Below are 24,800 nucleotides of genomic sequence, written 5' to 3'. Positions count from 1 at the left end.
GTAGAACCAGCTATGACGTCAATTGGTTTCTCCATCTCTCACCAATGGGAGATGGCAAGGAGTGTTTCCTTTCTTCACGAGTGAGCCGAGACTACAGACAATGTTAACAAATTTAATAACCAATATTTGGGCCATCCCAGTTACGACCTCCCAAGGAAGATATAACAGAACTGGAAGAGATCCAGGGAAAAGCAGCTAAGATGATCAAGGGGGAAACTTCTCTTTTATTCAAGGACAGACTAAGAACCTAAAAAGGATTAGAACTTCTCAGACTGGGAAGATGAAAGTGAAGAGGTGTTGTAAGGGATTGTGAGATGAAGTCGACTTGGGATAAATACCGTTGTAGTCACTGAATTCCACAGTACTTACTGGGGGCCACCCCTTGAGGTTCCAGAACGTACAGTGAAGAGAAACTGCAGTATGCCTTTGTTTCTTTACCCAGAAATCAGCAGATTCACGAAACTCATTCTTCTGAGGACAAGGTTGAAGAGGAGAATGGACAAAGTAAGACACCGCTAGACAAACTCCACGTCAACTGATTTATGATGGATTATTAAGATATAGTTGGGATGTATCCTAATTTTTTTAAATGAAAATTACTAGGTTAACTGATGAATAGTTGCTGGTGTCTGTATCTGGGACAGGGTTCTGGGCTAGTTGCCCTGCTGGTCTGACCCAGTGTGCTATTTCTTACGCTCTTATTATGTCATCTACGCAGGAACATGCTACATGCAAGGTTGGGATTCCTAAATTCTTTTGACAGTCCAGAACACAGAAGAATAATTTTCTAACTCATTAAGAAAGCAAGAGAGTCCCAGCTCTTGGCTCCATTCGGTTTGCCCATATGGGAGTATGCAACATAAAAAGGTGAAAGAGATCCTAACAGAATGCAGCAGCTGGTTAAAGGCTATTATATTGAAATTTTCATGAGTTTGACAGTAGGCCAAAAAACTACAAAATGGCAGAGAGTGGAAAAGGCAGTTGTAACAGGTTGAACATTGTTGGTGATTATTTTTTCAGGGGCAATGAAAGTTGTAATCAAATAACCTGAAAGAGATGTTGGCAGGAATAAGAGAGCCCCAAGGGAGAGAGAATATGAAAACTGTAACAATGATGAATGCTATGAACTAATAAACTAGACAAACATGTAGTTTGAAGTATCAAAAATCAAGATTCTTAGCATCATATGAAAAGCTGGTGTCAGAATGCAGGCATAAACACCGCCTGATTTGTAAGCTAGAGCAGAAGATGCCGGTAATGACTTAAAACCTCAGGCACGAGTGCACAACTCAACAGCTAACTGGAATGGGGTTACTGGCGTGTAAACCTCTGCTTATTAAGGTGATCAGTTTGTCCCAGCACTGAAAAGGAAAAATTACTAAGTATTAAAAAAAAAGATTCCAGGTGTGGGGGGTACCTGGGTGGCACAGGAGGTTAAGAGTCCGACTCCTGGTTTCAGCTCAGGTCTGATGGCAGGGTTGTGTGCCTGAGACTGGAGTTGGGCTCTATGATCAGTGTGGTCAACTTGGGTTTCTCTCTCCCTCTCCCACTGCCCCTTCCTACCCATGCACAGATGCATGCTCTTTCTCTCTAAAATAAATGAAAAAATCTTGGGGCGCCTGGGTGGCTCAGTGGGTTAAGCCGCTGCCTTCGGCTCAGGTCATGATCTCAGGGTCCTGGGATCAAGCCCCGCGTCGGGCTCTCTGCTCAGCAGGGAGCCTGCTTCCTCCTCTCTCTCTGCCTGCCTCTCTGCCTACTTGTGATTTCTCTCTGTCAGATAAATAAATAAAATCTTAAAAAAAAAATAAAATAAAATAAATGAAAAAATCTTAAAAAAAAATCAAGAGAAGACATCTGGCTTTGTGCCTGGAAATGTATGCTTAAAACTCATGAATGCAAGTTGAGACAAGGTAACAAAGAGGAAGGACAAGGTGGGGACTGGTTGAAGTAATGTCATTATTAACTTATTAGTATTGTTATTTGTGGAAAGATAAGACATCTTGAATTAAAAATGTTGTTAGCCACTGCATGAAGTCCACTGAAATTTGTACATCAAAGTAGTTGGCTATGAAAAGAATCTTTCAGACAACAGTAATGTGTAATAATAAATTACAAATGACACTAGTCATCTATTTGCTGATGATGTATATTTTCTGAACATATATTCTCTCTACACTAGCTTAACATTTTAGAGGTATATTTGAGAAATTATATAATCTCTAATTTCAAACAGATTTTAATTTTTAGAGATAAGGGACCTCCTGAAAGCTTCAGAGGTATTTCTCAGCAGTTATGTAATTCCTTGTTCCTAGAAAGTGATCCTTTCAGAGGGTTTAAGGTCTCCAGATTCCCCTTTCTACTGATGTTTTTTTGTCTATTGCTCTGTCTCTTACCAGTAAATCAGGCAGAATGATAGTCCTAAATTAAACATCAAGATTTGAGCATTTTAAATGGTTACCTGGAGAAACTGGAGCAGGCTGAGGGAGCATATCTGCAGCTAATTAAACAGTGGAAAAATAGAATTCGTATGCTTTTTAAAAATAAGAATTTATATTATGTTAATGATTGCAATAAAGAGTTTTTAAAAATAAAGAGAAACTTCTGGAAGAAAAGCTGAGATTTTAAGTTTCTGGATTGGGGCAAGACCAATCAATGAGTCCTACTCAAAGCCTTTAGAGATCACCAAATCCAACTTCTTATTTTATGAATGAGACACTAAGGTCTGCAAAGGCTAAGTGACTTGCCCAAGGCCACATCACCAACTCATGACAGAGCCAGGACCAGAACTTAAGTTTTCTTGTTTCCCGTTCTGTGCCCTTATTGATATTGCCACCATGATCTTCAAGTCAGCAAAGGAGCACTGGACAAAGAGAGGGTAGCTGCTCTCTGATTCCACCAAGGAGCATCAAGAGACTAGTTCTGGGGGGCAGTGTGGGGAGAATTACAGGTTTTCTTTAATGTGTCTCCTTCTTAATTTTGGACTGAATTCATGTTCATCACCACAGAGCAATGATCTGGGGTCTTTTGTAGTGGGTGTAACATCAGGGAGAAGATGAATATTTAGGGAAAGAACATTGGCAGGGGTGGGGGCAGGGGGAACACTAGGAATCCCTGTGAGATACTTCATAAGCCCCAAACAGGAATAATCTGGAGAATAACGGCTTGAAGAAGCTTTGGGTTTTCAGGTGGTCCTCCAACCTTGGCTACAAAAGAAGAATCTTTGCTTAGTAAAGACCATCTCTTCATCTATCAGAATGGACCCGGATAAAGTGACAGCTTTATAAACAGGCTAAAGAAGTAGTCGTTCCCAAACACCTTAGCGATGAAAATTTGTGAAAATCAAGACACTGGAGATGACTGGGAGGAGCTTGAATTAAGTGTTTTGCAAACTATACGGTGGATGTAAAGCCATACAGGGCGTGTCTAAATCAATTTACTGTTTAATAACCCAGGTGATTTAAAATAGGTATTAAAATACGTAGAGTGACTGAATAACTACACAGAATAAAAAAAACTACAATACAATTTTAAAAAAAGAACAATAAAAAGCAGGATCGAAGCAGATTGAAGGAGAATGTTTAAAGGTAATTTTACTGGTAATTTTAGCATGAGTTGACTAGCCATGCTTCCTCAGGGAATAGAGAACTAGGTATTGTAGGCCAGGTTAACGTCACATTTCAGAAATACATTCATTTGTGAATATGCAGATTAGCCACAATAAATGTTCATTTAGGAATGTGATACCTTGTCTGGAAAAAGTTAATAAGACAAAGCCTTCCTAAAGGATGTGTTTCTCCTTGAAGAGCCCAAAGTGTTCTTTCTCCCCCATTCTTCCGGGTTAACACAATTGAGGCATGCAATCTAATTTCTGCAGAACTGTGATAATGAAGATCTAGGATTGCCGATATTGCTTTAGACCTGAACTATGAAGAATTGATGGGCAGTGGAAGAACAGAAAGTGACCCGATAAAACATGGGAGGCTGGAACAATGGGAACATGTGGAGTATTTTTAGTCAGACTCATGGCAGAAGCAGGTTCAAAGACTTTAGTTGGTACTGAAGATTATTTCATGAAGCCAACGAAATTAAATTGTTGAGACGGCGGATTCAAAGTGAAATTGAAGTTGAACTCTATTGCACAATCAATGGGAAACTGTTAAGGTCTCATCATGACTCCATATCCTCCCTTCTCTCCTTTCCACATTGACGCGATGTATCATAATTTGTATTTCACACAGCAGCCTGCAGATGGTGCTTCTAAGCACCTGTATTCCTGTGACTGACATAAATGGCCCCAGAAAACAGTATCATTCTGTTGTCATTATGTGAAAAACGCTGAGTGCTCTGTATGGAGAATGAACACCTCAGCTCCACACATCTGGGCCCGCCGCAGACTGCCTTTTGGGGACATGAACTATTTATTCACCTAAAACACTTTGTGTACACTGAGCTGAAAAAGCATCCATCTTTGCCGAAAAAGAAATGTGGGCAAACCCCCAAATAAATGAAACTGTCCTTACGTACTCACTCCCACTACCAATAATATTATCTGCAGCTCTTTGTTCGATTGTGGAAAATCCACACCACCCCGATCACAAAACACGACACATGCGCTGCGTCAAACGGGTTTTCCTAAAGGCAGCTCCCCATTGCATCAGCACATTTTCAGGGGTAATTTTAGCATGAGTTGAATAGCCTCGGGGAATAAAGAACTGGGTATTGTAGGCCAGGTTAACGCCACATTTCAGAAATACATTCATTTGTGAATGTGCAGATTAGCCACAATAAATGATCCTTTAGGAAAGTGATGCTGCGGACTTACTTGATATAGTAGGGCACTTTGTTTGGTGAGATGGCTCTCTCCCAGGGACCCTGGACAGAAGCTGAAAGAGAGAAAAAAAGAGGCAAGGAGGTCAATTTCACCACAAACAGGAAAGACAACATTAATCTCCAGAATTACAATTTTACACTGATACTGGTCTGTTTGCTCAGTTGCCCATGAAGACAGGACGGATTAACCTGCTGTTCTGAAGTTTCTGTCCTAATCTAAGTGAAATTGAACTCATTCAGGCACAAAGATAAATGCAAAGGAAAAAAAAAAACCATTTTACCGCTAAACCTATAGAACAGATAAGAAATGGAGTGAGGCGACTGATGTGTGTTCTCTTATGTGTCTCCACTGGGTGCTTTTCTTATAACACTTCCTGTTGCTGCTTCTCAATATCTTTTACTATTTGATTGACTGGGTTTTATTAGTTTAGCAGCTGAAACATCCCTACGTGACAGAGTTACATTCTAAGTTAGTGAAGTTAAAGCACTACACTTATAAACAGAAACCAATCTCATCGACCAAAAATATATTTAATTGATGCCACAAAATGTCAGCTGACCAGCATGATCTTATTGGACAAAAACCAATCAAAATCGAGAGAGTGGCACCTGATAGCAGAGTACAAAAAAACTTTTGTTGTGACAAGTGATGAATCCTATAGGTGAAATTAAATTGCACATACTGGGAATTTGTTTTATAACGACTATATTATGTATTAGTCAAATCAATCATCTTTAAATTGTATTTTAAATGCTTAAATTGTCTGGGTTTTTCCTTTCCCAGAGATGAGCCCTAAAAACACCTTTTCTATACTGTTGAATCTTATGGGTTTTTTTTCTTTCTTCAAGACAAAATAATCATGTTAGGATGCACTATGCTATTTCCTCAGCAATAAAATCTTCCTCCTGAAAAGAGTTTTTATGAAACTGGAGTTTTAAGAGGCAAAGAATATTATCGGAATACAAATACAAGAAGCATGCTTATTAACATCTAGCAATTTTATGTGTATGTACATTTTTTCCCTGAATTTTCATCCTGCTTATAATTTGCAGCCCAGCTGATGCTGACCATCATTTCCTACTATGAAAAGCTTCCTTCTAAATTAGTCTCACAGTAAATTCGCTCCACAGTATATTGAGATGTAAGAAAACGTCAAAGCTAATATATCCTTGACTACACTGTATAATATGAAAGAACAGCTTCTAATAAATTTAACTTCACCCACTGCCAGACAATTTAAGGGTAATGAAACTACAGATTCTTTCTTTTATACAGAGTAATAGAGGAATTGAATGACCCAACCTTTAACCAGACATGCTGCTTTGTACCTTGGTGATGTATCATTTAAAAGGTAGAGGACATGGATTTGCATTTAGTTGCTAATTAGGCCTTTTCATTTTGGCAGACAGATTTTTAATATGGGGAAAAAAGAGACATTCATCTGCTGTTTTGAAGTAGACCCTTGCATTCGGTGTTCTTCTATTCCTACCCTCTCTGCCTTTCTCATTATCTGCCCTACTCTCCTTTGGTCTCTTTTCCTTTGCTAGGATACAGCCCTCTCGCCCTGATAAGGCAATAAAGGAAGTTAGATCTGACTTGAGAACTTAGGCTGAACTCTGTGACCTAGCTGGGCAGAGTCGCATGTTTCAAAAACCTAAGAACCCTACCCAAACCCTTTCTAGGAGGAAACAATGCAGGGAGTCAGAAATCCTAGCTCCTGCCTACTCAGCACACCCCCTCTTAAAACCATAGGCTTGCAGAAGGAAGAAGAGAGTTTCCGAGAGCGTCTGGTCCAGCTCTCACCAGCTATATTGCCAAGTCTATGAATGTCTAAACTGAGAAACTGCTATTCTTTTCTTAGAGGGTGTCAGTGGGCTGCACCCCACTCTTTTTAAAAAGATTTTATTTATTTGACAGAGATTACAAGTAGGCAGAGAGGCACGCAGAGGGTTGGGGGGAGCAGGCTCCTCACTCAGCAGAGCCTGATGCAGGGCTCGATCCCAGGACCCTGAGATCATGACCCGAGCTGAAGGCAGAGGCTTAATCCACTGAGCCACCCAGGTGCCCCGAACCCCACTCTTTCTGTCATTATTCCTTTCCAGTTCTTTATCAGTTTAATGGTCCAGAAATCATTTCTGATTTGGAGGATGCTGGGGATATCCTCTGATAGCAGAAGAGTCCATTTGAATTTCCAATAATATACTTAGGTATCTGTCAGAGAGAAGTGTGCTTGGAGAGGTCTAGGGGCTGCCTCGTTGGCTCAAGGCGTAGGGAGGCTGACTGAATGGAGCAACCTTGAAGCAGAAAATCTAGCAAGAGAGGAAAAGCAGCGGTGCCCAACTGAGCTAATGGCCACAACTACATTGAATGTCTACAGTTGACTTTGTACTGTTGAGCATTAAAAAGAAAAAAAAAATCCAATAAAATGCCAGAGGAGTACTCAGAATATGCTTAAACTAAATAGTTGAAAAGATTTCGAAAGACTATTCTAAAAAATTCTCAGTGCCAGATCAACATGAAAATTTAAGTGTTTGTAACTGCAGGTCTCAAGTGTGAATTTTCCTTACAGAGTATATGAACTGTTTATAAAAATTGTTGATTTCTTAGTTTTTTAAAATCAGACAAGCCTTTTTTCTTTGTGTGTAGCTATCAAGTGAACCCAATGGTGAAGGTCAGTGAATTTTCTGTGCTGGAAAATGTTTGTTCCCCTTTGACTCAGTCTGCAAACGCACCTAAGCAACTTAGGTTTCATCATTTGAAACCCTAACATTTTATACTAACAAATGTCCTCAATGAAAAAAAAAGGCAACTAGCAATGGCCTTTCCCCATTCCTCCCCTGCCCCATCACCACCACAAACACACTGGAACGACTTGCTTTGGAAATAGCACTCAATCCAAAGAAGGTTCTACGTGATTAGATTCAGTGCGCCTTCTCAAGAGACTATTAAAAGGTTGTCGGCAATTTCACTTGCGGCTGCCGGAGGATTCTGGGCTTGCATGTATTCAAAAGTTGATCAAATATACAGTAACTCTTGTAAGTGTGTCCCAGAATTACCATTTCATTTCTTGCAGGGGTGCTGACACCAACAACAGCTGTTTCTTGTCTTGGTGTACCAGTAAGCTCATCATCATTCACCAAGCTAGCCTATGTAATAGACACACACATCTTTTATGCCTGGCATGTCCATTTTTAGTAGCCCATCAAGTGCAGATTTATTGGCAAGTAGCTTTTATATGACACTGTGCTATCTTTTGGTATTTTCTTATAGAGATGTTTCTCTAACCACTACATGTAAATCCCATGCAGCTTTGCGATTCAGATCCTTGAGTGTAAAAACCATGCATTATCGTATGGTACCAGCACCAGGGGTGGTTGACTATTGAATTTAAATAGCAAAGTGCACTTGAGTTTATTCATTCCAAAACCAACCTCTAAGTTTCCCCTCGCATTACAGATGCGCTATGTTATTAAGAGCAAGAAAGGGGAGCAGTTCTATCTTCAAATGCTTTTCTTCCCTGGAGGTGACAGCATTCAATATTGTGCCCAAGGTAGTTTTAAAAATCACGGAGGCCACACTATGTGGGCGAAGTTCTTATTTCAACCATTTTTTAATGCACTATGAACAGAGTGTGCCAAGTGATGCACCCTGGTGTTAAGCCATATTTTAATCGACGTGGGGGCCTAACCAGAAAATTAAAAAGAATATCAATGGTATTTAAACCATGCCAAAAGAGCACTCTCTGGAATTCAGACCCAGATACATTCATTCATCTTTCTACTCTTCTTCTATTTGGTAGACTTGGTGTTTGATAATCTAATTCAGTCAAAAAAACTGGGGGCAGGGGCTCCTGGGTGGCTCAGTGGTTAAGCGTCTGCCTTCGGCTCAGGTCATGATCCCAGGGTCCTGGGATAGAGCCCCACATTGGGCTCCCTGCTCTGTGGGAAGCCTGCTTCTCCCTCTCCCATTCCCCCTGCTTGTGTTCTTTCTCTCACTGGCTCTCTCTTTGTCAAGTAAATAAGTAAAATTAAAAAAAAACTGGGGGAAGATTATAAAAATAAATAATATAGCATTCATTGGAGACGGAATAGAAACCTCAGGTATGGGGTTAACAGAAAGGCGTAAGGGAGAATTACTAGCCATAGGCCCTCAGCTTCTCGGAAAAAGGCCAATTCCAGTAATGGTTTTATGGGTACATTCTAATAAGGGGACTCTACAGTAATGTTTCTCCATCTTTCTTTTCTAAACCTCCCAAGTTCCCTGGCTAAGTATCTTTTTAGATATTTTTTCCTAATCTTCCCCCCCTTGTCCCCGATGAAATTTTGATATCACAAATATACTGTGTATCTGTTGATGTACTATGTGTATCTGTGCTTTATATAAAAAGAGTAAGATTTTTCATCTCCCGGGAACCAATTTTTGTCCTTATGGGGGCAATACTGTTCCCACTGAGAATACTTGATCTAGAAGGGGTGGTGGAGGTAGGAGAGACAAAGGGAAACCTCTTCTGCGCCTGCAACATGACCTCAAGCATGACACCCATCATGACCCTTGTGGTATTATTATTTTCATTTTGCAGATGATCCAACAGTTACACATGGAATAGTGTGCTAACGTTCTAAGTCAGTAAGTATTAGATCCCAATTTTGGTTTATTACTCAAGTCAGATGACTCAGGAAATAGATAAAACAAACATGCTGTGACTACTGTATGCTCCCCACTGTATGCTCCTTAGTGTAATCCTCCCAAACACCCAATGTGGTTCCACAATTCCATTATTATACATGCAGAAAGTGAGGCTCAGAACAGGTCAGGCAACCAACTCAGGTCATGGCAGCTAGTAAAGGGCACATCCAGGATTATAACCAAGTCAAGTCTAGTCTCTGTGCTTTATTTCATCCTGTATGGTATGTAACAGGCATCTCCAAGTATTTGCTAAACAACTGAGTAACAAATTCATCTTAAAAAGAATATGATGTCTTCAAGTTCTTTACCATCTCATATCTAAATTTACCCTCTACGTGATTTCCATCAAATGATTTCCCAGGGGGTATTGGAACAACTGCGCTGATCCTGGAAGGCCTCTTTGGTATTCCCCATAGCTCTTGTGATGATTAGAAAGAGCTTCCTTTTGCCCTCCTGTCCTCTTTCTGCCATCTTTCCATGCCGCCATAATGGTTCACATGAATGTCCCGGCAGATGCTCTCAAGAACATTAACCATGCTGAAGAGAGAGGCAAATGCCAGGCTCTTATTAGGCCGTGCTCCAAAGTCATCACCTAGTTTCTCACTGTGATGATGAAGTATGGTTGCATTGGTGAATCTGAAATCTCTGATAATCACAGAACTGAGAAAATGGCTATGAACCTCAGGGGCAGGTGACAAGTGTAGAGTGATCAGCCCTAGATCTGATGTACTATTCAAAAATCTAGAAAAATGCTAGAATTATCTGCTCCTGCCCCACCAGTTTGGTTTTATTGTCTTGAAAACCTCTGCTGCCATCATGGACCATGAAGAAACAAGATGAAAACACACAGGAGGGAAAATCCTGGGATTCTTTTTCAAGGGATGCACAAATAAAATGCCTCAGAGAGAAAGAAAGAGAGAAAGAAAGAAAGGAAGGAAGGAAGGAAGAGAAAGAGCAAGATTGCTTTTATTCTGGTCAAAATCTGCCTCACTGTAATCTGTCATCTCCAATATTGGTCCTATTCTAGATATCTAAATTAAATAATCTGATCAGTTGAGAGAAACTAATTTCAATAGACCTGAGACCTATTTTCATCTGAAAGATGAAAACAGACCCTGTTTCTTAAAAAAAAAAAGCAATACCTAACACCACCTCACTCAGTATTGGATACATTTTTACAGAGCACCTACTATGCCCTAGGCACTTGGCAAAGTCCTGGCCCTAGTGCACCCGTTAAAACCCAGTTCCTACTACTTTGCATTTTAGTTTCTGAGGATATTCTTCAATGAACACATCTAATATTCTAGCATTAAAATCAACCAACTGCTATCTACTGAACATACATTATGTGTTCAGCTCTGCATTTTAAAAAATTTTTATTTATTTTATATTTGCAGGAAGCGGTGGAGTAGGGTGGCGTATGATAGGGCAAGAGGTCCTGACATGCCCCATGCCCTCAGGACATTATTATTTAAATAAGATCAGGTTTTAGAAGAACATATATTCTAATGGAAGTAAAGCAGTTAGAGTCCCAGCCAGAAACAGATGGCACATTCTTATCAGCTAAGTTGAGGAGAATTTAGTAAAAGGGCTGGTTTGTGCAAACAAACAAAGAGGTTTGTGCAAGGTATAGGGAAATCACAAGGGGTAACAGTAAGAACAAGGAACTATTAGCATCCCTAGGTCTGAAGGACAAGGACATAGAGCCATTACTGGAATAGAGTGGGGGAGGGGGAAGGAGAAAGCAGGAGAAATAAAGGGAGAAGAGAGGGGTTAAGAGGGAGAGAGAAAAGAGAAAGAGGAAAAGAGGATAACGGCCAGAGTTGTAGTAACCAGGAGAACGGAAGCCATCTTGGCCACAGTGCCCCAAAAGCAAACATGAAGTAGTTTGAGCTGTAATTCAAGTAAGCACTGGTACAGGAGCTAGAAGTAAGGCAAGGAAAGGAGCCAACTTGATAAGGGATGCAGTGCTGCTTTAGGTACCTGGGGCCCACCACAGCTGGGGATTTCAGGACAGAAGTCACTTCAGAGTGATTCCCCCTCTATTCACCTCTGAGGGGGTGAAGGAACTGGAATATTTATTTACTATTGCTTGAGGGCTGCTCCTGGAGTATGGAGGGTGGTTGGGTTGGGTCATTAACTCTCTGGCCTGCCCCTTGTGAGCTGGTGAGCAAGGCCTCTGGCCAGAGAAAGCCTTGAAGGCCTAGTCACAGGTGTGTGTAGTTGAAAGCTGAGGTTTGGTGTGCTTGGGCACAGTGAATTCCAGAAGGTATATGGGGAAGGCCTTGACAACTTAGGCTACAGAAGATATGCGCTAAGAATGACGGAAAAGAAAGATGTAAGAAATCTGAGTTACTGAAGGATATGTAGTCACCATTCCTGTGTATCTCTGGATTGCTTTGTGAGAAACTTATACACCTCTACTTTGTGTAAGCCACTGTTAATTCGCATTTTCTGTTACCTGAAGTCAACCTTGCTTCTGACTAAATTACTCTCACCCATCCAGACCTTCTATGGCTGCTCACATCATTCCTGGTTCACATTGTCAGTGGCTGAAGAGCATTCCATTAATGGCTGTACCATGATTTATTGAAGAAACACCCTCTTTGGGAAAATTTAGATTGTTTTGAGTTTTTCACTGTTGTAAGTCAGGCTGCAATGAACCTCTCTGTAGATAAATCTTTGCACACAGTTTTGCCAATTTTCTTAAGCAAAATTCCTAGAAATATATTTATTTCATTGAAGGCTATGAACACTTTAAAGGCATTTTATACAAATTACATTCCTGCCAACAGGACTCTTTCTTTATTGATCCAGGAAGAAAGGGAAAAAATCCATTTTCTTGCTGGTCAATGGTATGTACTTGGTATAATTCTTAAGGCACATTAGATATACTGCCTGATACAGATTATTTGAGAACATGCTTGTCATACTCCTTCTTTCCATGACAGATTGTAAACTTTCTGAGTTCAGAGAGGCACTCAGCACATCGGCTTTCTGTCTCAAAGCCCAACCCAGCATCTTGAGAGGTATGCGGATCAAGTCGAAAGTGTCTAGAACATAGATTTAGAAGAAATCGATTTGAGTTCCAACTCCACCATTACTCCCTGATCTTAAGTAAGTCTTGCTTTATCCCTGAGCCTTATTTATTTTATATGAGAAATAGGAATAATGATATCTCCCTTGCTGAAAGGCTGTCAGGATAAAATGAGAAAATGGATATGAAATTGCTTTGCAAAATGTTAATCACCATACAAATAATGTTTGTAATCACATACCTATGGGATGTTGTCTGAATGTTGGTAATTCTAGAATCAACCTCTTTGCCTCAACTAAGCAGCAGTTGTTTTCAGCTCTTGCATCCATTCCTAACTACTAATAATGTGCCATATATGAGATAAAGTGTAGCAGAGAGAAAGAAATGCCTTTGAACCCGAACTGCTTGGGCTTACAGTATATTGTACCCTATCTTTGCTTAGACCAATGGCTTCTGCTCAACAGGTCCTTCATTCTCAGGTAGACCATTTGTCCAATATTCATCAACATGAATGATGAATGGATGAGTCCATATTTGATACAATGGGAAAGAGAGGGCCAGAGACTGCTTTACAATCAGAGGACTGTGATGATGTAAAGATAAGAATACTGTTCTTGCGCTACTATGTATAATGGATTGGAGGTAGGAGGGTGGAGTTTAGCAGGTAGTTCCTAAGTGAATTTGGTATCCACTCAGAGTGAGAAGTCACATATGACTCTGTACTTCTATGAATCAGTTACTAAGCAACTGGGAATTTGGCAGAAAAAATAAGCTGGAAGGTAAATTTCAGATAAATTTCATACTTAGGTTAAAATATTTGGAAGGCAGGTCTTTTCACTGAAACTCAGGTGAAAGGACAAGACCGTAAGTACTAGGTGGCAGCTGAAGCTATAAACATAGCTGGACTCCTGCAGGAAAGGAGGCTGTTAAAAGAAAAGTGTACCCTGGGAAGCGGTCTGTAATCGGGATGCCAGTAAACAAAAAAACCCTCCAAAGAAAAACAATACGGAAACTAGAATAAAGTAGGGTGAAACATGAGAAACAGAGCCAGATTGTGAGCCATTATGAGTTCCAATGGGTTCCAGTGGACTAAGGTATAGAAGAGGAAGATCTATTTGGTCACAAGACCACTGGTGATCTCAAAAGGGCAATTTCGCAAGAGCAGTGAAGGCCGAATCAGATATAAAAGTTGAAACAGCTGGTAGATAGAGGGAAGTAGCAGGATGAGGTCCTAACCAAGCATATGAGAAGTTGTGTGTGAAAGAAGAACATACAGGGACGGGGGAACATCTGATCGCTGGTCATCCCTCTCTCTCATTCTGTAAACCAGCCCACTCAATTAATGTATTTATGGAATTTGCTTAGTGTCTTCTCTAAAATATTCCATTACACACACAAAAAAACTTATTTCCACCTTTTTTTTTAGTTCCTGTGGTCATACTCAAGATTACAGTACAGTGCTGAAGTTTTCAAGTAGTTATCAATGCTGAATATATGTGTATGTATCTCCCACTCTTCCCCATTGTGATGGCTTTCTGTATGATTTGTATTTTCTTGTGAGGGGATGCGCCTAGTTCTGGTAGCAAGAGTAAGTTTTCCGTCGGTTGCCTGAAAGGCCAAGTTAAATTGAACACTTTTCAAAAACATTAAATTAAAATAAGAATAGTGCTTTATATGTCTGTATCATATATCAAAAGTAAAGATTCAATGAGAACTTTAAGATCACTTACTAAACTTTCAAAGATGGGCAGGTTTTCCATAAAGATTTCACCAGCAGAGACAGATGGGCTACATTCCAGAGGGGAAGGTCACAAGAGTGATGAATGAGACCTCTAATGTCTGCCCTAGCTGTGAAAATCTTTATGGCTAACTAAAATTCCTCACGAATAACAACCTGTAAATATTATATGAGCTGTCAAGCGGAGAGCACCGAGCTCTGGGACCATCGCACATGGTGAACAGAATACCACCCCATGGGATTTGTCAGTAGACTGCCAAGGCATTTAGCATATCAGGCTTCCATTTAATCTGGGAAGTCAAGAGTTCATACTAAACTACTCACCAACGTGACTGAGCTGCAGAGATATAAACATTTCCAAGTGCTGCTGAGTGCATAGTCCCGGAAAATCTCATAACCAATATTTGGAAGCATTGCCCATGAAATAAAATCTCCTACAAACTGACTTATACAAAACCCCAAGAACCTCATCGTCATTATTGGGACAGTTAGAAAGAAATACACCTCCTAAGGCCACCTATAGGAGGAGAGGTGTCTGTATAAATAGAGCCATGACCGACTTATGCTCATGGAATGCCTGACTAATTCTGAACGGAACTGGCTGACAGTATTACCATAGCACTTTCCTCCAGGTAAAGGTGGCTATAGTCTTTAGGCCATCTGGGTTTAGCCAGTTACTAACAAGTCAGTGCAATATTGCCAGATGCCTTTAGTGTCTCTCCAGATGTGCTTTTAAAAGACAGCAGGCAGTCAACAGCATTTGCTGAATGCTCTCTGTGTGAACAGTATTGTATTAGGCACCAGGGAAATTTCAAGGAATGTAAAATTTGAAACCTAAGCCAGTAGGGAGCAACTCCAATATTAAAAACCAAATGACTGTAGATGGGATACACATCCATTTAGAAAGAGAGAGTGAGAAAGAGCTAAGGGTAGGACAAAAATTAAAGCAAAAAGAAGGTGGGAGAGATAACATTTTGATCCCAATACCTTCTTTCACTGTGAAACAACAAAACATCTATAACTGAGCCATAGCTTCCTGGCAAACAGTACCATTCCCAGCCCCATGACCTTGGGCTTGGCCATGTGACTTGCTTTGGCCAATGGGGCTTTAGCAGACATGATAGGAACAGAGGCTTGTACTCTAGTGCCCTGGTAATCTGCCAGGAACACATGCCCCAGGTGGCCTCTGATTCTTCAGTGTGGGCCTTGAAAGCTAACATATTTAGAAATAACCTGAATGAAACTAGCAGCCTAGAGCCAAACCCAGCCAACCTCCAACCTATAGCCTGTCAGCAGAGCTTCCCAAACTTTATCTAGATCATCTGAATGACAGTTGGCTTGTAGACCTAAACACGTGAGAACAGAAACTTTCTATTCTCATATAGGAGGAAAGGAGGAAGAGAGCAAGAGTGAGAAAGAGGAGGGTAGGCAGAGAGAGAGGGGCGTCAAAAAACATGAAAGTGGTGAAAGAAAAGAAAAATACTCCCAAGCAGCAGTCTCCCTGATTTGTTACTCGCCACATTCTCTGCTGTCATCCAAGGATCAATGGGGATTACCCACTTTCATCTTTGTAGTTGAGACTTGTGGGTTGCCACTTTCTAGTCCTAGAACCCTTTCTCTGAAGCTGATCATCTGTAAAGATTACAAGTGTAAACTTGAATGTGTCATTAAACTTCCTCAGTCTGTTTTCTATTCTGAGAGATGGTCTTACTCCTTACTTTACAGGGTTGCTATGAAGGCATAGGCTAAAGCATGGAAAATGCTTCCTCAGTGTTAAGAGTACAAAGTGCGCCATACTTTTTGTATTCCTATTCCTACCCCCACTATCATCATCATCATCATTCACGTGGTGAGTCATTGGAATATTTATTTCATTAACTAACTTACTGCCAGTGTGAAGAATCCTAGGGAAACCAGCCAAATGACACTCTATGATTCTAGAGTTAAAGTGACTGGTACACAATAAACACAGGCATAGGCAACGACTCCAGTAAACAATTCCTCTTTCTCCTTCTGCCACCATTTCCTGTCCCTTCAAAAAATTTTATGCAGTTCTCAGAGTAGTAAAACATGAGAGGAGACATATCTTCCTTTTGGCATTCTGATGCTGGTGGCAACTATGACAGTCAATGGTGTTTGACCATTTTATATGAATATTGCTTAGGAATTCAAAACAAACAGCTAAGTATTTTTAGAAAGACTTAGAACAAGACATTTTCGTTTTAATTTCTATTTTTGGTTCTGATTTTTAAATTAAATTTCACATGACCAATGTTACTATCTTTTTTTTTCTATTTAAATTAGTGTGGCTTTTTCACAGGAGAGGAATGATTTGACCTCTTTAAGACTGAAGCCTTGTTGTCCTTTATTTTTCCGTAAGATAGCAAGGGTTCTGGTGAGTTTTTGTGTTGGGCTCCAGGAATACCAGAAGATTTGGTTCAAAACTTTTCCTCTTCCCTTACAACCTTTAATAGATATATCTGCTCCAGACCTCCTGGACGAAGGCTTTTGAATCAGTCTCTTTCCCTTGATAGCTGGCCTAGATTAAGTTCTACAACACAAACTCTCACTTTTTACCTTTTGAGAATAAATCCCTTTGTCCTTAACTCACATTGCAAATGAGCTCATTCCATTCCTTTTCTAATTTTTTTCCTAGACATTTCCTGCTCATATTTTCTCTTTCCAAGTCAAATTGTCCCCATGTTGACTAATCCTTCAATTATTCTCTCTCGTCTGCCTATTTCTAGCTCATTAAAACATTAGCACTCTCTAAAACCTATATTTATATTCATTATACATACATAAGAAATCCCTTTTCTGGACAAAAGGGCTATAAGGAGGCTACATGTAAAATTGGAAAGGGGGATATTCATCAAATCAGAATACATCCTGTGAACCTTGCTAAGTGAAAGAAATCAAGGGCCAAACAATGAGAATCCTTCTTTGCTCGATTCCTCTCAAATGAAATACTCTCTACCTTGGATTTGTACATAGCCTCAGAGACAATGTGCATTCACACTAGTTGTGATATATTCTATAAGAGATATATACTTGGTCTTTGTCTGCAGTTGCTGACTCTTGGAATTTTCTGGGTGAAGAGTGATAAAGGTGAGTTTTGTTATGTTAATGAGGCGACTTTTGGAAGGGCAAGATGGAACCTTGTCACCAGAGATATAACCTGTCTTTAGAGGGTTAGAACTTTCAGTCTCCACCCCTACCCCAGACCTGGGGAGCCTGGAGAGGAGAGAAGCTGGGGGTTGAATCCAATAGCCAAAGATTCAGTCCATCATTAGTATGTAATGAAGCCTCCATAAAAACTCAAAAGGCCAGGGTCTGGAGAGCTTTTGTGTTGGTGAACACATGGAGGTGTTGGGGGGAGTGGTGCTCCTAGAGAGGTCATGGCAGCCGCACACACTTCTCACATACCTTGCCCTGTGAATCTCTTTCATGTGGATGTTCCTGAGTTCTATCCCTTTATCATAAACCTGTGATCTTGGACGTAAAATGTTTCTCTGAATTCTGAGAATAGCTCTAGCAAATTAATCAAACCTGAAGACGAACTTCTGGTTTATAGCCAGTGGGTCAGAAGAAGTACAGGAAACAATCTGGATTTGTGACTGTGTTTGAAGTCCAAGGAGGAGGTTGTGGAAACCTCCCATCTATAGTTGGCTAGTGAGAAGCACTGGTAAAAGCCGGGCTTGCGACTGACATCTGAAGTGTGTAGGGTGGGTGGGGGGCAGTCTTATAGGCCTTTACCCTTAACCTGTGGGATCTGATGCTATCTATGGGTCAATGGGGTCAGAACTGAGTTGAACCTGATGGTATGTGAGAATTCCTTGGTGCTGTGTGGGAAGCACTCCCCTCCATGGAAATTGGACTCAGGAACCTCATTTACTAGTCTATAAAGAATATCTCATTTCTCTTCCTGTGGAATTAGTTTCCTCCTTCCACTCTAGTCTTACCATTCCAATTTACCACAACCATAGGTCACGTTTTTGTTGTTGTTGTTGTTATTTAAATAAGTCTTTCTCTTCTGTTTAGAATTTGAGCATCCCTAAGCCAGGATTTAGTCTTTCTCATCTTCCTATTCCAAATGCCTAGTGTTTGTTAATAAATATAGGAAGGAAGGCTACAGCCATAGTAAATCAGATTGGGTCACTTCTTAGCTCAGAACCCTCCTAAGTCTTCCCTTCTTAGGAAGAAATTTCAAAGGTTTTTAACAACAGTTGACAAGACCTGACGTGGCCTGGCTCTTGGTTGTTCACTGACCTCCTTACCCTTCACCATCTTGCTTCCTCAGATTCAGTCCTACTGAAGTCCTTGTTATTTCCCAAACACCACTAAGCTTACTCCTCATCTCAGGGTCTTTGACATTTACTGTTTCCTCTACCTGGAACCCTCTGTATCTGTCTGGCTTGTTCCCTCACTTCTCTACTCAGATGTCACCCACATGACCACCCCATTTTAAAAAGTTCCCTTCCCCTATCAGCTCTAGCCTGCTTTATTCTTCTCTGTCAAACTTATTATGACCTGACTGCCTTCTCCTATTACAATTGAAGCTCTGTGAGAGAGGACTTTTCTTTCATTGACTGCAGTTTCCCCAGTACCTAGAACAGAGTCTGACCTATACTGGTCATTGAATGGACTAGTTGAATGACAGAATGAATCAATTCTTAGCTGGCCAAAAATAAAGTGATGGTCATAAGTTTTCAAAGACATTAGACTAGGCACTAGACTCAGTTCTTTCCTATTGTATTAGAGAGGGAATAATCTTCAGCATGCCCAGTTAGTCATTCAATTAAGGCATATCCTGTACTTATCTCCAAGATGTTGGATGAGTGACATTAAAAAAAAAAAAAGGAATGCATGCCCTTTACCCTTTTGGTGCTCACACTCCAACCCATTTCCTTTTATGATCTATTTTATCGACTGTCCTTCATTCTAACTCTTGTCTGTCATTGGTATGTGTGCTGCTGGACGTAAGGTATAAGGCAAGAGGCTGACGTAACCTCATGCTGTCCTCAAAGTCCTTACTCATTAATGGAGGTCACAGGGTCAGATGTCTTAAATAATGATCATCACTACATACACTGGACAAAATCATCAACTTCATAATAAAAGCAAGAGTAAATCTAATCACCCAGTGATAAGAATGAGCCCATTACAATGCCTTTTCCTCAGATGCTTTGAAATGACTGTGAGTTACATTGTCTTCTCACAGATGGGGTTCCCCAGGTAACAGACTCTGAGACAATGTTTAAAGAGCAGGGTATTTAGGAAGGTATGCCCTTGTGATCAACACCTGTGGAAGAGAGAAGAAGGAAGCAGGAATGGTGATCAAGAGAAGTCAAGCTAGGATGCAGGTCCAGTGACAGTCTCAGTGAATCCCACTGCAGCTCCTGAAGTAGAATGTTAGAATTCTCTTGCATTAGGCCAAAATGGCCAGGTCTTTATCCTCCTGCAACCATTGGGAGCTACCCTTCGAAGGGGTGTGAGCCTGGGGGAGTCAGCTGAAGCAAGTCCCCAAAGGACAGATAGCTGAAGGTTGTCTGCTGAGGACACTCCTCTTCACTGCATGGGACCGGGGAGTTGTAAAAAAGTAGGCTCAAATGACTCCTCGCACATAGGCCATTCTACTTAGTGTTCCATGTGACCCAACTACCATGGCTACACATTGTCCAGGAGTCAGGTATACAGGAGTGGTTCTCAGCCAGGGACAATTTTGACTTCTAAAGGAAGGCATCCAGAGACATTTCTTGTAGTCACAACTGAGAGGGAGGGTGCTACTGGCATGGAGTGGGGGAAGGCCAGGGATGTTGTTAAATATCCTATAGCACACAGCACAGTCTTCCCAAAAAAGAATTGTCTAGATCACTCAGTCAAGAAAGCCTGGTTTCAATATAAACAGATTATATATACGTGACCCAATCAGATGCTCTTTCTTGGAGAGTTTGATTACAACATATAGAGTAATTTAGATGGTTGAAAGTAGGAAAGTTAAAAAAAAGTTATAGGGCTAAAGAAGAAAACGGAAGGCACAAGGCAGTTGAAACTATAAGGACAAGGTGGAGAGGAGATAGGAGAGGGAAGCTATGATACTCTGGTAGTTTGAGTCTACAGCAGTAAAGCACATCAGGAGAGAAGCAAACATGCTTCATAGAGATTGCCATTCCCCATCTTCCCTTATGTTTCCAGGGATTCCCCTCATCACCTAAGTCTATCCCCATTCCTTACAGCTCAAAGGACACAAAGCTCATCTGCAGTAGAATGAAATCAAGAAGACTATTACTGCTGATATCTAAAAGTATATTTAAAAATTCAAGAGAATTATTTTTCTAGAGAGGGACAGGGGAGAGTTAGAGGGAGAGGGAGAGAATCTTAAGTAGGCTCCATGCTCAGCATGGAACCTGACCCAGGGCTTGATCTCAGTATCTGAGATCATGACCTGAGCCAAGATCAAGGGTCAGATGCTTAACAGACTGAGCCACCCAGGCACCCCTCAAGAAAATGGTTTTTATTTTATTTTATTTTATTTTTTAAAGATTCCATTCATTTATTTGAGACAGAGAGAGTGAGTGAGCAAGCATGTGCTGGGCTGGGGCAGAGGGAGAAGCAGGCTTCCCGCTGAGCAGGGAGCCTGATACAGGGTTTGATCCCAGGACTCCGGGATCATGACCTGAGTTGAAGGTAAATGCTCAACCGACTGAGGCACCCAGGCTCCCCAAGAGAATGGTTTTTAAATTAGCAATAGTTTATGTAAGTCTACAAAAGAACAAAATGCCTTTATTCTCACCTCAAAGTTCTCACCAAAAAGTATTTTGTAATCCCAAGCTGGTTGTGTTCTGAAAATGGAAAACATCCAAATGGAAAAACTAAAGTAATGATTTTTGCCCACAGGGATGTGATTCCACCATTTCTGTTGTGCAAAGCTTTGTATTTTGGGACAGATGACAAAATGTTACCTTAGGCCAAACTCACAAATGCCTTCATTTTCTGGAAAGTGTAAAAATATACCTTTCAGAGCCAGCATTCCGCTAAAATCGTGCCCATGTATCATGACACTGGCTTAGCGCTGCAGTGCTGCTCAGTGTCCTAGGTCCCCTTGAGGCCCAGAGAAATCCGTCATAATGAGGAAAACAAGAAAGAGACAACCATTTGCTTAGTTTCTGCCATGTTACCAGACTAATCTCTAGGAAGGTATGTGGCGGAGCAGTGGTTGTGGTCAAGCTTAATGTCACTATTGGCCTCTACTGTCAGATCATGCATGGGGTAGCACAGTAGTTTCATCCAGTCTGGGAGACGTTATGCTGTTGGTGTCCCCCTTAGAACTCTTTCCCTGCTGAGGCACCCATCACCAGCTGCTATGAGTGTTGATTGCTATGTGTCCATTGGCCTCAGCTTTAGAGAACCTTCCTCAGTGAAATGGGAACCGTTGACCAGAAATCCACAGCCAATGCCTGACTGACAGGGGGAAACAAAGACCCAGCTCCCTTCCTTCAAAATGAGGCCAACTCTGTGGCACGATGTGTTCCAGAGTGCCCTGGGGGGTCAGGCCAAAGTTCGTCTCCACTTCCTTGCTTAGCTTGACTCCATCACCAGCATAATCCCCACCACATCCTCCCTCTCTCACTCCACTTTACCCACGAGCTGCTGTTGAGGCAAATTACTTGTACAAGAATCTATTTCCATGAAACATTACTGAAGGCTGTGGTGACCGACCATCCCCATACATTCAGCACTGAGATTTCCCGAGGTGCAGGAATCTCACCGTTCGAACCGAGAACATCCCCGACAGACACACCAGGACCAGTGGTCATCCTAACTCAAGGCAGTTATATATTTGGATCTTGAGCTTTGTCTCCACGACTTTGGGTAATCGGAATAACACTGATTTGGTGGTGTGCTGGTAAACCAGCCACACACACACACACACGCACACACAAGTCTTGATTTGCCATATTTGCCAATTTTGGTGGGGTCTGTAGTCACACTATCGCTGATTTCAAGCTACCAAAGGTCACTTTAACAACCAGCTCACAGTTGCTGTGTATTTAACACCTGGCTCTTTCAGGCCAGTACAAGCCAGCTCCAGTATACAAATTCCCACAGAAGAAACAGAACTTTCCAAAGCTTTCTCATGTGTCCAAATAAATGGATACAGAGGGCAGAAGATGCAAAACTTTGTTACTGAGCTTACTCTGAAGCAAATGAATCTAGGTCTTTGTAAAGAATATAAATTTGAGCTCAAGGAGAAACGGCCACAGAAATTGGTTTCGAGAAAAGAGTTTAATTATTATCACTGTGACTGCTTTTTGTGGGCCTCTGGAAGGCTACCTTTGAACTTATGGAGGTTACCAGCATCCCTGATAAGTTACAAGGCATTTGTCCCAAATTCCCAACACTTGCGACAGCATGTGACTGTTGAAGAAATTGGCCCAAATCATTTTGCCCTGAGATTTTTCCCTGATAAGGAAGCTTTAGGTTGAAAATCATCTCACAATGTAGCTGTAAGCTTCTCCCTGACATATCACAATGGCTTCCTTAAGACTCTTTGAAGCTTTAAATTATTGGCCTACTTGTATTTCAAATTCATCCATCCCCTGAGGACAATGGTAGCATAGATTGGAGCACTGTTAAGTGAAATGTCAGCAATTATTAGATGTGCTTAAAGTCCCCCCCCCCATCTTCTTTATTAAGTGTGTGAGTGGGAGGAGGCTGTGGGGTGTGGGGATACAGGGATGAAGGTTTGGTAATTCTCAAAATGGAAACAAGTTTTTAGTCCGATGTAGCAAGGGGAAACCGTAAAGGCTTGGATTGTTTTAAGGAGACAAAGAGTTAACCAGGGATTTGATTAAGGCACTTAAGAGGATAAAGCCTGCAGGAAATAAGTGATCAATTCTTTCTTTTTACAGTGTCTCATAATGTGAGAACAAGAATATCACTCAATGAAACTCATAGCTTTTAAGTTCAGAACAAACAGTAAAAAGAAAATTTGTTCTAGAGTTCCATAGCCATCAACAGAAGGTAAGACTATAAGAGGTCAGTGGGTCAAAAGCTAGAGAATAAAAATCTTTACTATTATTGTTCTTTTCCTTTATCAAATTAATACACATTTATTATTAAAAAACTGCAAAGGTTAAAAAAATGCAATAGCTCTTTGCATTCTGATGGTTTTCAGTCTTGTTGTTAGGTGTCCCCTTCTGTTGTTTTTATTTTCTAATAGAGTTGTGATCATACTGTAATTGTGAAGTCTGATTTTTTCCCTTAATATACGGCACAGGAGAGTTTTATGAAAAGGACCATGTCAAGTTCTGAATGTTATTAGTCCTTGCTCAGAGGCAACACGAAAGGTCACATTATTTATTGAGTGTCTACTATGTGATAGTCACTAGGCTAAATCTCATGCCACTGTGTGTTAGCAATGTCAGGAGGAAATTTACTTCTTCTTTTGGATATAAAACATAATTCACTCTGTAAATGATTTCACTGAACATCTACCAAGTACAGTTACCATGTTAGATGCTGGAGAATATAAACCCATCCTGTCCTAGCAGAGATTAGGGTCTGCTCATCAATTAATGACTCAACCATTCATTAGTTGTACAAATAACAATTGAGTTTGTATACTGTGAAAAACTCTGCCCTTTCAGATTAGATTCATCAAAAATATCTTTGGGAAGGAGAGGAACTAGTTACAATTAAAGACAAAAAAATGAATGATACTTTCACATCTAGTTTGACTCCAATAGGCAGATATAAACTTATACTATCAAGTTGATAATGATAACGACACTAATGATAATAGCAATCACTTATATATCACTATGTGCCAGGTACTGTTCCATATATTTTAAGTAGGCTCCAATACTCAGCATGGAGCCCAGTGCTGGGCTTGAACTCATGACCCTCAGATCAAAGCCTGAGCTGAGATCAAGCATCGGTTGCTCAACCGACTGAGCAACCTAGGTGACCCTGTTCTATATATTTTACATAAAATATACACACAGTGTATGTGTGTGTGTATATATATACATACGTACAGTAACTATTGGATCTTCAGTATAACCCTATGAGGCAATGTTACCATATTTTATTGAAATCAAAACTTCATTGGACATTAGATACATTCTGATTTCAGGACTTTTATAATTGTGGCAAGGGAATATGTCTCACATTTGATAAAATGTTACTATTATTTTACAGATGAAGATAAGGAGATGGAGTATCTGACTAGTACTTGAACCCTGTCAGCCTAGTTCCAAAGGCTAAGGTCTTAACCAATATCCCAACTGATATAACACTTGACACAGAGGCATTCAGAGAAAATTCAGGCTCTGTAAATCAACTTGGTATGGCCCAGGCCAAGAGAAACAGAAGAGAGAAATCTGCAGATGAACTAGATGATTGTGGGCTTCAGTGTTGTTATCAATGGGTAAGGCCGTGTGATATCTGGCTTGCGAGTCCAGAAACTGGGTTCCAGTCCCACATCTATTACAACCACGAGTGTG

The 24,800-nt window shown here is 40.7% G+C and overlaps 1 protein-coding gene and 1 pseudogene across 1 annotated transcript in view; one reads left to right on the top strand and one right to left on the bottom strand.

Moving 5' to 3' along the window:
- The window catches only part of DMD (dystrophin), a 2,124,834-nt gene that overhangs the window by 205,802 nt on the left and 1,894,232 nt on the right, over window positions 1–24,800 (bottom strand). The window contains 1 exon segment of the mRNA XM_047715765.1: window positions 4,823–4,883. Within this exon segment, the coding sequence (XP_047571721.1) occupies window positions 4,823–4,883 (61 nt within the window).
- On the top strand, window positions 10,003–24,533 carry LOC125092179 (40S ribosomal protein S15a-like; annotated as a pseudogene).

Source organism: Lutra lutra, chromosome X, assembly GCF_902655055.1.
Source record: "Lutra lutra chromosome X, mLutLut1.2, whole genome shotgun sequence".
Lineage (NCBI taxonomy): Eukaryota > Metazoa > Chordata > Mammalia > Carnivora > Mustelidae > Lutra > Lutra lutra.
The sequence above is the reverse complement of the archived record's forward strand: the minus strand, read 5'-3'. Positions and strand labels throughout refer to the sequence as shown.